Raw genomic sequence first — 12122 nt, 5'->3', positions numbered from 1 at the left:
CTGATGATTTTCCCATAGATAGCTACGTTTCGTGTAGCTAACAAGTCTTAATAGAGGAAAGTACTCGTTTTACATATCTTACAGACTATCGCAACTTAAAAAAAAAACATTTATTTGTGCAACATTTACATTTGACTGACCGGATATGGAAACTTGTGTAAGCTAAGCCCCTCCCCGCACCCAATGAGCATTGTGTATTCGTACGGAAACCAACCAATTATGTCTGTCACTCAGTTACAACCGCCTACATTTTAATTACTCAAAACAAAATCAAAAAGTAGGTATCCAATTGATTAATATTTTTTTCCACTGATAAAGGGTTCATTTTGTAAGAACTGCGTCATTTTTTGGTTCCGTCCCATTTCGAATATTTTTGTTTTTGGCAAAGGTATTGTTATTTCTCCCAATATGTCCCTTGTTGTTTGGTTTATTTTATAAAATCTACATTACCAAAAATTTAGCCAAAAAAATATTTTTTCAGTTTTCCAAAGCAATGGTGGTCTGACATTTATTTTTAAATTGGTTTTATTTTTTAAAGTCTGAAATAAAGGAGGGTAGGTGGTCAGTCACTTTGTTCATTCGTCAGCTGATGCTTTCATTTGAAGACAATGTTGATCTAGAATGAAAAGTATTCCAACTTAATAAAAATCTTATCAATTTTCCAAACACTTTTATTCAACCATCATCTGATCACTAACCATATATTACTAATATATGTTAACTATTGAAACACTAATTAACACTATTAAAAAGGTCCCATGAAGTTATAAACACTATATACATCCTCAATGATCAATATTATATCAACAAACGGTGTATATTGCATAATTACCACTAGGGGGTACCATTGCGTTAAAGTAGGAGGGTCGTACGGTATTATGGCGTTACTGTTGAAGTATGTATACAAAGTTCATGTCTTAAATTACTAATAACTCTTCATGGCGTAAAGTCCTTTGGTCTAATCATCATCCTGACTGTTTTAAAAGACTGTCTTTCATTTGTAGGATACAGCTCTGTGGAGATATTGTGCCAGGTCCCCCAGTAGATCCCATCCCGGACCCCCTTGTACTTGCCAACATAGTACCTGCCGTTCAGGTTTGCAGCCATGCATGCATCAAACCACCAGCCAGAGCTGTAGTAAGCCCCACAGTTGCCCGAAGGGTAGCGGTCATTGTCCCTGTCCGGGGTGGTGAAGGCCCGGTTGTTGTGGTCGTAACTGGAGCTGAACGCAAGAGCATCTCCTGCAGTGCCGGAGTAACCCCCCACTGTCAGCCTGTAGCGCATCCTTTCACTCGCCACCTTGAAGTGATCGTACTCTGCGTATCCCACCACCCCGGAGAAGTCCTGAAGATCCACCCGCAGCATCATGTCCCTGTCGCGGGTCAACAGATGAATCTGTTGGTTTCCAAGCCAGAACTCCCCTCCATTGAGAAGATCGCCAAAGCCAGATCGGTACTCTGCCCAGGTACGGTTGAAACTGACACTACCATCCTGCCGGAGCTGCAAGAGGGTCCATCCTCCACCATGAAGCTCCATGTCACAGAAGACTGGGAAGCTGCTGCTGCTGCCATGGAGGACATCAGGGGTCACATGGTAGACTCCACTCTTCCTTACCCCCTCTGTGAGCAGGTGGTCCGAGCAGTCTCTCTTCATAGAAAGTTCACCTAAAGAGCATTTGATCAGGCCTTAAACGACATTTGTTGGACATGATCTAGCTATAAAATGTGGGTGGTGGTGCTGGTGCAGCTGGGTTGTAGGCATGAGGTAATATGTACAACAGAGGTCAGTGTGGAACTACTTTTCCACCATAAAACAGATTGGACCACCATGCTTGATTAATTTAGAGTGAGTAATTTAATCTTACAGAATGTAAACAATGTAATTTGTGGCTTATTTAGTATTAAGTCTTAATTAGTGAACAAGTGCAGGTATGTCCTTGTTAGGTAATCATGTTAGGTTTGCCGTTATGAGATCCTATGTGGACATTTTGTGTCATTTAAAAACATTTTTCCCGCTATTTTTTTGCTTTGTTCAATTAATACAGTTGAAATTGTCCAAGAAAATATGTATTCATTTTTAAAACGTATTAGTATTTGACATCTCTATTCAAATAGTCTAAGATGGCCAAGCTACAAAAAAGCCGCACATTTAAAAAACATAATATTGTATACAATATATTTTTGATCTCATAAACAAATGCAATCCTTTTTTATGTTAAGATTTCTACTTCGACCACTTTCGTTCAATTTCCATTCATCCGTTTTTTTATGCCACTTATGCTGTCATTAGGGTCGCGGGGGTATGCTTGAGGCGATATGCTGGGTACATGCTGGATTGGTTGTTTTTTTCAGTTTGTCCACCATATTGTGCTATTTTTGTACGTGTATGTGTGTCTTTAAAAAGTTTAAATTAGGGTTGGGCATTTTAATTTAAGCAATTCTGGTTCAGATTCCTCATTTCGATTCCAGTTCCAAACGTTTCTCGATTCTGATTCTCTTCAGCAGTATAGAGTCATAAAAGTTTGCATGGTTTAACTGAAGATGCTAACCAAAGCTATTGGATGAAATATCCGAATGTCTCCATGATTTTCTTTTAATTATATGAACTTTTTATGAATTACTTTGCTGTGAATTTCTCACTATTTTGGTTTGGTACTGGCTATTTTCAACCAGTACCAAACCATTGAACTTGAACATAAATGTTTGGAAGTCCCTGTACATAGGAGTACATGTTCACAAATATAATTTGTAGTTTTGAAAACCTCATGAAAAACCAATCAAACATATCCTGTTGTTTACGTCTTATGATGCAGACTAGAACAAAGTAAATTAACGATGTTACTGAGTTCTGAGTTACTAAACTGCGTGCAGTTTCTGAACTTCCTCGCTAGCGTTACTGTCTAGGTTTGTCTATGAAAAAGTACTCAGCGGGATATTTGAGTTGGCTACTGTATTTGGATGATAAAAGTATAATTGTTGGCATAAGATCAATGTAATTTAATGTTTTATTTATCTGACTAGTTGACGAAGTCCGAAGTAGCACATCTAAAACAGGGCACTCTGTACTCTGTGAATCTGGAGGTGTTTAATACTGTCAGTTGTGCAACGTCCTTTGCATGATATGATGGCGTTGCAAATGTTGCACGACGCCGACTGTTCATTTTTTCAAAATTTCAGCCAAACCTTAAAGGAGTCCACAATTCAATGCAAAGCATGATAGGTCCCCTTTAAGGGTTAACTAATTTAAGTATGGCTTTGTATTTGTTAGTGTAAGCTAACTTCTACTCGATGAGATGCATCAAAACATGAACCTTTACTCTGTTGTCATTTTTCATAAGTCATTGAATTAGTGTTCTGTGTCTTACCCTGAGATGGTATCAGCAGTGGTGACCCGCTGGCAGTCCTGCTTCCTCCCTCCTTGTCCTCAGGCCGCTTTTTAGGAGGCCTATCTGGTGATCTTCCATTAGGACCTAGGCTGCTGTTAAAGAACGCAGCAACCACCTGGTTGATTTTCACGCGCAGCTCACGGGCACTTGATGATGACGACTCTGCACCTGGGGGTTCCGGGTCAGAGGTGGTGCTGGCGGCGGCTGTTGTTGAGGTCTTTAGGAGGGGTGCTTTCGAGTCTGCTCTGTGAGGTAATGTAGCCTTTGGCTTGGAGGATTCTGGATTGTTGTTAGGAATAACATTGTGGAGTGTGACTGGGCTTGTTGACGTTGGTATCGATGGTGATTGAGTGGTTGCTTGTGGAATCAGATCAGACATCATCCTGCTGTTTGGGCTCACTGGGAGAACCGAAAAGCTATTTGAAGTCTGTTTTAACTCTGGGGAATGAGTCACATCAGCAATCAGTTGCCTCGGACCAGAAGTAGGATGCAGGTCAATAGTCCGACTAACATGTTTGGTGTTGTTCTGCTTTGGGGTTGCTGTTTCTGGCTCCGGCGTAGGTCTAATGGGTGGTCTGTCCCCCTTGGATTCTGAAGCAGGACTTTGATCAGTCACAGATTGGTGGTCAAGCTTAAGTGTGACATCTGACCGAGGCTCTTTAAGCCATTGATTGGTTTGAAATGCTTGGCTGGCTTTAGGCTTAACCAGTTTTTGGTTAAGTTTGGGCACCTGTGTTGTGTTAATATGAAAGCTTTTCTGGCTGGATTTCAGTCTTTGATAAGGATTAACTCTAAATACGTGTCCTGGTGGGTCTTTTGGCTCAGGAGGAGACTCTGAATGAAGCGATTCCATCAGGTTTTGACCCCCTTCAGAGATATTGCTGATTAACTTACTTAGTTCCAAATTTGGCTCCTGATCAGGTGACAAAAACTGGTTTAATTTATCTTTTGCATCACTTTTGGTTCTTTTGTCAGGTTTTGGCTTCTGTTGAACGGGTCTTTTGTGAGGTTTAGAGTTTTTATTCCATATGGGTGGATCTGGTTCTTTGCCAGTGGCAGGTCTTTGATGGTCTACAACAGTTGGTACCTGGTGTAGTTGAGTCGTCCTGTCTTGAATATGTTTGGGTTTTAGGCTTTTTAAGTTCTGATCATTCGTCCAGTTATCTGCTCTTTGACCATGTCTTTGGATTTGGATCCTTCCAGTGTAATTGCCAGTTTTATGTTTCTGGTGAAGTTTCTGCTTTTGCTCTTGTTTTGTTTTAATGTCCGGTTTACGGTCATGCTTAGATTCCTTTGTCTTGTCGTTGCCAAGTTTATGTTTTGCCCCGGGCTTGGCTTTTAGGCCTGGGAGATGCTTTATAGCAGGCTGGGCTGGCCACCTGCTGTGCTCCGTGGCTTCAGGGGAAATAGTTGTGTGGAGGTTGTGATGAGAAATGATAGAACTTGAAGTTGCTGAACCTTGAGTAGTCATGCTTATGTCTGTCTTTGGACTATCCAAAAGATTACTTGTTGTTTTAGATTGAGTCATACTCACGGTCTCAATGAGGTTTGGTGCAACAGAAGCTGATTGGGTCACTCCTGGATCAACAAATGGGACGTCATGTAGAGTAGAAGTTGACGCAGGACTCGGGCTGATTCCAACCAAGTCTGTCCTTTCGGTGGCAGTGCTGGATTGTCCACCACTGTCTCTCTGGACATTCTGGATTCTCTTTCCTTGAGCGTCCTCACCTTCTTTTATGGACTTGAGGTCAATGTTCTCAGGCTGTTTTGGTTTCTTATTACCTCCCTCCACTTTTACCCCTCTTTCCATTTCCTTTCTCCTTTCATCCCAGATCTGTCCTTGATCCTTGCTTGTATGCCTCCCGTGGTCCTTGATCCCTTCACGGCGGTCTCCTCCTTCAGTTTGTGTCTTTCCCGCCTTTGTTTCATTAGTTTTAGTTGTAATCTCTTTTCCACCGTCTGGTACTTCCTCAGCAAGTACTCCTTCTTTGACGATTTCGCCATTCCTGCTCCTGCGATTTTCTTCCTTGTGTCCTTCCAAATACACGTCTGCTTTATCTATCCATCCTAAATCTCTGTCTGTGCCCTGAAGTATCTCAGCGGGTCCCCCCTTATCATATTTGCCCTCTCTGACTCCCACACACCCTCTTTCACTCTCGCCACAGTCTAAGCACATTTTCCTCAACTGGTCCACATCGTCTTTCAGCGTCTGCAACTCCTTCTCAAGCTTCTCCAGCTCTTGCAGCTTCTCTGGCAAGTGCACAGTCAACTGCGGCAGGCTCAGGACGTAAGGGCAAGTAGCCTGCCCCGAGCTGCACGGCCATCCAGCCGTCAGGGTGGCGGCGCAGGGATTGAATCCCTCGGTCCCCAGTGCGTCTCCAAAAGACATCCATGAGAGGCTGGAGAAGGCCAGCAGGGTCCCGCCTATGCACAGTGCTGTTAACCTCATCTTAAGATGCAGTAGTGAGAGGAGAGGAGGAAGCAGAGAGAGAAATAGACCCACCTCAGTCACCGAGGCATGATGATACAGTGAGTAGGCGGTAAGGTGGGCGGGGGAAGATGTGGGAGGGGGTGATGGAGCGCATGAGTGAAATGGGAGAGAATTGGCGAGCAAATAGTTTTAGGAGGGGCAACATGTATGAAGTGAAAACAATGTAAGAAAAGGAGAGAATGGATCATCATGTTATGTGATTAATGTGTAATGTACACTCAAGTGATGGCACACAAGCTGACTACTATTCATTCATTCATTCATTTTCTACCGCTTATCCTCACTAGGGTTGTGGGGGTATGCTGGAGCCTATCCCAGCTGACTTCGGGCGAGAGGCAGGGTACACCCTGGACTGGTCGCCAGCCAATCACAGGGCACATATAGACAAACAACCATTCACATTCACATTCATACCTGTGGACAATTTGGAGTCGCCAATTAACCTAGCATGTTTTTGGAATGTGGGAGGAAACCGGAGTACCCGGAGAAAACCCACGCATGCACGGGGAGAACATGCAAACTTCACACAGAGATGGCCGAGTGTGGAATTGAACCCTGGTTTCCTAGCTGTGATGTCTGCATGCTAACCACTCGTCCGCCGTGCAGCCCCAAGCTGATTACTACTACATACTAAAGCCTATCCGTCACGCAGAAATGTGGGAGCTGTAAGTCGAGTTGTCAACAGTCCCGAGGACAACGTATTTGTCCCGTAATCATTAATTAATTTTCTAATTAATTTTCTAAATTAATACCGCTTATCCTCACTAGGGTTGTGGGGGTATGCTAGAGCCTATCCCAGCTGATTTTGGGCGAGAGGCGGGGTAAGCCGTGCACTGGTCGCCAACCAATCACAGGGCACATATAGACAAACAACCATTCACACTCACATTCATACCTATGGACAATTTGGAGTCGCCAATTAATTAACTAATTAATTAATTAATTAACCGGAGTACCCGGAGAAAAGCCACGCATGCACGAGGAGAACATGCAAACTCCACACAGAGATGGCCGAGGGTGGAATTGAACCCTGGTTTCCTAGCTGTGAGGTCTGCGCGCTAACCACTCTTCCGCCGTGCCGCCATTCTAACTAGTTGTACATTTATATTTAAGCAGGCAGCTTGGAAGGCAGCTAAACGTCCTTCTTAAAAACAATGGCACATTCAAGTCATCCGGGCAGCTGCTGAAATACACATATATTTTTATGTCTGCCTATATTGATGATAAATCTTAAATGCATAATAAAGCCAAGTTCCATTGCGTCTGGCTCTGGCTGTTTGGACGAGATTCTCCAGCTAATTGCTTAAATCAGTCCTAGCGCTCTGCCAGAAACACAAAAAGAAAAATCATTTCCTTTGCCACAACAGTGCTTTCCTCTCCCGGAAAGTGACCAACAATCACACATTTTGACCACTGAACACACCCGTACATCTCACCGCTATCCAGGCACGCACGGTACCCAAAGCCTGGCCTACAGCAAAAAGCACAATGACAAAAAGCTGAAATGGTGAAAACAACAACCAATAGTGGAACCTTGGTTAGAGTACAAGGTCCAACTCTAACCGAAACGGACGTTATCCAAATCAAACGATACTATTAAGAATAATCATAAAACAGGGTTACAGTGGATGAGTGGGTAGCATGTTGGCCACACAGTCAGGAGATCTGATGACCTGGATTTGAATCTCCCACCCACCTTTGTTTATGTTTTATTTAAAAAAAAATTCAGTCAACCATTGATGCCAGCATATATGGACCCTGTAATCTTAGATCTTGGAGTGACAAATCACTCAACACTCGACATTTCTGGCATGCTTTATACATTTTGCCTGGCTGTCACCCTAACTATTAGCTAGCTAGCTAGAGTTAATTGCCTTCATTAAAGCGTAAAAAGTGGATAAAATGCACAATAGAGCTGGAGATACACACATTGTTGGACAGAGGTGTGTACAAACACAGCTAATTAGCATTAAGGCCTCTCTAAAATTGGGAATGGTTTTTTCCACAGCACTAGAATCATCTTTCTCCTTGCATCGTTGCTGGTCTAATGAAGACCACTCATGAAACATTCTGACTTCATGCTGTCATCAGGAAATGAGGACACTTGCTGGACAATTGTGTGCAAAGACGTGTGAATGTCAGATGTCGGTTCCAATTCTCAGTTTAATGTCAGCTTTGAGGTTGTAGTTAAAATTATATTCATTGAAATACACTTGAAACAGTCTGTTACGGGTTGCTAAGCTCATTGTGTATTGTTTATGAAACCATTCTTATGACCTCATCACCTCACTAGGCATGTTGTGCTTTTTATCACCGTGTATTTATGTGTTTGTTTGGAGGGGAGGGATTACACAAATACTATGTAAGCTATTGCTATTAGACTGTAAGAGGAGGAGTGGCGCATGAGTCCAAGAGGAACCCATAAAATTTTGGTGTGGATCCGGCTAATGGTGCAGATCCAGGAATGTGTTTTTCCACTTTTGTTAAAATTGCGAAATAGGGACTTTTTTGATGAGCTAGTAATTGAAAAATACATGATCTTATACACAAAATATGCCAAGGAGGGTTTCTATGGAGATGTACACTTGTTTAGCCACATGAAGGAGGAGTGCCGGGATGACCTTTTTGAATAGTCGTTCACTGCCTTCCATGCTTACCGCTTGTTATGACGACACGAGGCTGGAGAAATTTCTCAGCTGTCGTTTTAATAATGACAAAGAAAGCTGTTTGGCTCCGACTGTGGGAAGCACGCTCTTAGATGGAAAATAAGATAATGTCAAATTGGATACAAGACATCCATTATAAACTGTCACTCTGCCCATATTGTCTTTAATTGTGCTGTACTCCCCGGCTTCTCCTATATACACTAATGTCCTTGTTTGACAACTGTTGGTAGGTAAAAGCCAGGAACGCTGTCACCTTTCACACACGCGTCAGCACTTACTTAATAGTGTGAGAGAAATGTTTATGTTACTGAGAGATGTCTGTTTAAGAGATTTATCACTGAGGGATCTTTAGGAACACAGGCTAGTATACAACAAGACTGCAGTGCTAACCAGATAGATAGAAAACGGCAAGTGATTCATTCATTAATGTTCTACCGCTTTTCCTCACAAGGGTCGCGGGGGTGCTGGAGCCTACCCCAGCTGTCTTCGGGCGAGAGGCGGGGTACACCCTGGACTGGTCGCCAGCCAATTACAGGGCACATATAGACAAACAACCATTCACACTCACATTCATACCTATGGACAATTTGAAGTCGCCAATTAACCTAGCATGTTTTTGGAATGTGGGAGGAAATCGGAGTACCCGGAGAAAACCCTCACATGCTGTGAGGTCTGGGCGCTAACCACTCGACCGCCGAGCCGCCTTAGCCCATTCTCTGTCCTGGATCATGTAAACACTGTGGGCTTTATTTTCCATGCAGATAGAACAAACATCTGACCATCAGTTCAGCCACCAGTATCAGTCACCCTAACTATTAGCTAGCTAGCTAGAGTTATTTGCCAAGCTTCATTAAAGCGTAAAAAGTGGATAAAATGCACAATAGAGCTGGAGATACACACATTGTTGGACAGAGGAGTCGACCACCGTGCCGCCCCTAAAGGGGACCTATAAAGGGGACCTATTATGCTAATTTTTCGACCCTTTGTGTTGAGTTGTGGTCTCCTATACAACAGCTACACATGATAACCCGCACAGAGAACTTTTTAGATCTTCCGTAATCTGCACCTATTCCATCTTATTTCCTTTGATTTGTGCTTCCTGCCAAAATGGTCTGTTTTTAATTTATTCCACCCACGGCCTGCCTAAGTGCTTCCTAACAATGAACCATATAAAGAAATCCACCAGATGGCACTGTTGGTCCCTTTTCACCCTCCACTAACTATGATGTCACAAGGTGAAAATCAAGACATTTTGACCTTTTTTATGAAAAATTGAAAGGCAAGGATAGTTTTTGTACATGGCATTATTGATGAAGGTCTTGATAGACTGAAAAATGTTGCTAGTAGCAGAAAAACAGTAAAACATGCTCAACCAAATGGTTGATTTGTCACTTTAAAGCGTGTGGAGTGAAATTAAGTCAGTGTAATTAAAAGTCATTATTTGCCATCAAATAAACTAATTTATCCACCTCACAGCAGACCTCACAGCTAGGAGACCTGGGTTCAATTCCACCCTTGGCCATCTCTGTGTGGAGTTTGCATGTTCTCCCTGTGCATGCGTGGGTTTTCTCCGGGTAGTCCGGTTTCCTCCCACATTCCAAAAACATGCTAGGTTAATTGGTGACTCCAAATTGTCCATAGGTATGAATGTGGGTGTGAATGGTTGTTTGTCTATATGTGCCCTGTGATTGGCTGGCCACCAGTCCAGGGTGTACCCCGCCTCTCGCCCGAAGACAGCTGGGATAGGCTCCAGCACCCCTGCGACCCTTGTAAGGAAAAGCGGTAGAAAATGAATGAATGAATGAATGTTGTATTTCTATTGAATTTCATATGTTAACCATGAAGCCATATCTCGACTATTTGTTAGAGGTTAATATGTGTGCGCAGCTTCATGGAACGTCAAATGTTTGCACAGTAAATAAATGAATAAAATAATCCTTTGTGGACCAGTTGCAGAGTATAACCAAGGCTAATTCTCTGTCATACCTTCACTCTTGGCCTTACCCATTTAAGGACAGAGGCCCTCCTGGTAAACACAATTGCCTCAGTGAGCCGCCTTAGCCGATTCTCTGTCCTGGATCATGTAAACACTGTGGGCTTTATTTTCCATGCAGATAGAACAAACATCTGACCATCGGTTCAGCCTGCAGGCAGGACACTCCATCTTTATCCATTTAGGAGGCCAGGGAATGAAGAAACAATGTCCTAACTCACCTGCCCTCACCATCTTAAGGATGGAAATCATTTCTCCTGTGGATCACAAAGCACACCAGAACACATCTTTGGTTTCTGTGTCAATTACACTCACTTGATTCCTTGTAAGACGGACATTCTTTCACTATGTGTCACGATGACTTTTTACCGGTCACTTGGAAACAACAAAGATGTGTCCCTCACATCTGGGATGGATTTCTTGTAGCTTTTCCAGCACCAGATAAAGCCAGGTCAGTCAGTCAGTCACTAACCTAAATACCTGGACTCCCTGAAGACATGAATATTCCACAATTAATAAGACACGGTGAAAGAGGTGGGATTACTTTGCATGTATGTTCTGGATTACACGACCTGTTGTAGTTGATGTTTTCTTCTAAAAAGCATTTAAGTGCAGAGTAGAAGCCAGGAGAAGACAATACAACTACACTGTCCTCTAGTGAGGTTTTGAGAAATCGCAATTTGTTTGGGAAAAGTCATCCATGAATTTACGGGCAAAAACAAGACATTTATAAAAGGGGGTGAAATACACTTTTAAAAATCGATTTAAATGTATTTATGCTTTACAGCTATGTGAAACACGGACAAACGTGTAAATGTAGATATTTTTCCTTGACTAAGAATAGCGAAAAATGCAGTAAAATGTAATCCAAACCAGACTTCAATGCATTTCGTATCGCTACACTGCCCCCTAGTGACAGTTTTGGGAATCTGCAGTAGGTTTGGTGAAGGAATGTAATGCAAAAGCAAGAAATGTAACACAAACAATCAGAATTGACGTTTTAAAGCAACAAATAAATGTGTTTTGCGTCCCTGTGAAGTGTAGCTATGTAGAATTGACTAGTTCATATAGTTCAGAGTACGAGGTTGTTTTTAATTACATATTTGTCAGTTTATTTGTGTGTAACTTACCATCAGGAAGTGCAGGTGGAATGGATGACTCATCAAAAGGATGACGTTAAATTCCTAAAGTGTATGTCACGCGTTGTTTTTAAACATTCTAATTTCTGTGAACTTCCGGTATGCTCCTTCACATCCCTCCTGTACGTGATACGTACTAGTGGTGGGTAGATCGAGCCAAATATCAATAATATCGATTCCAACCTTGGTATCAATATTGATTTATAGCAATGTAAAAAGATCGATATTTGGGCTTTAGTTGTTTTTTTTGCTCATTCAGATTTACTAGATTGATGATTCGTCCAACTTTATTTTTAAAAAGTATCGGCATCGATATCGAAGATACCAGTCCTGCATTTAATCGCAACGGAGCGATACCAAATCGAGCGGGATCGCACACCACTACTACATACCCACCCTCTACCCACTAAGCCCCGCCTCCCGTGCGTGCTACGTAACTGTCCAATAA

The 12122-nt window shown here is 42.5% G+C and overlaps 1 protein-coding gene across 5 annotated transcripts; it reads right to left on the bottom strand.

Annotated features, from left to right (window-relative positions):
- Positions 1-660: 660 nt before the first annotated feature.
- LOC131131413 (uncharacterized) lies at positions 661-11977 on the bottom strand. 5 transcript variants are annotated; one of them, XM_058076108.1, is made up of 6 exons: positions 11666-11977; positions 10905-11024; positions 10757-10792; positions 10547-10686; positions 3365-5834; positions 661-1664 (listed from the first exon to the last, which is right to left on the bottom strand). In XM_058076108.1, the coding sequence occupies exons 5-6, from the start codon at positions 5832-5834 to the stop codon at positions 937-939; spliced, it is 3198 nt and encodes a 1065-aa protein (XP_057932091.1). In that variant the 5' UTR covers positions 10547-10686; positions 10757-10792; positions 10905-11024; positions 11666-11977; the 3' UTR covers positions 661-936. The 5 variants fall into 5 exon arrangements, with proteins under 5 accessions (XP_057932091.1, XP_057932093.1, XP_057932090.1 ...); XM_058076110.1 differs by having other exon boundaries at positions 10940-11024; XM_058076107.1 differs by having other exon boundaries at positions 10547-10792.
- Positions 11978-12122: the final 145 nt, after the last annotated feature.

The sequence above is a fragment of the Doryrhamphus excisus genome, chromosome 6 (assembly GCF_030265055.1).
Source record: "Doryrhamphus excisus isolate RoL2022-K1 chromosome 6, RoL_Dexc_1.0, whole genome shotgun sequence".
Lineage (NCBI taxonomy): Eukaryota > Metazoa > Chordata > Actinopteri > Syngnathiformes > Syngnathidae > Doryrhamphus > Doryrhamphus excisus.
Note: the sequence above shows the minus strand (reverse complement) of the source record. Positions and strands in the feature narration are given on the sequence as shown.

Coding starts and splice junctions, on each gene's coding strand:
- LOC131131413 (XM_058076107.1), bottom strand. CDS start 5,834: ATGAGGTTAACAGCACTGTGCATAGGCGGGACCCTGCTGGCCTTCTCC. Junction 1,665..3,364: donor ACTGCTGATACCATCTCAGG/GTAAGACACAGA, acceptor AATGCTCTTTAG/GTGAACTTTCTATGAAGAGA.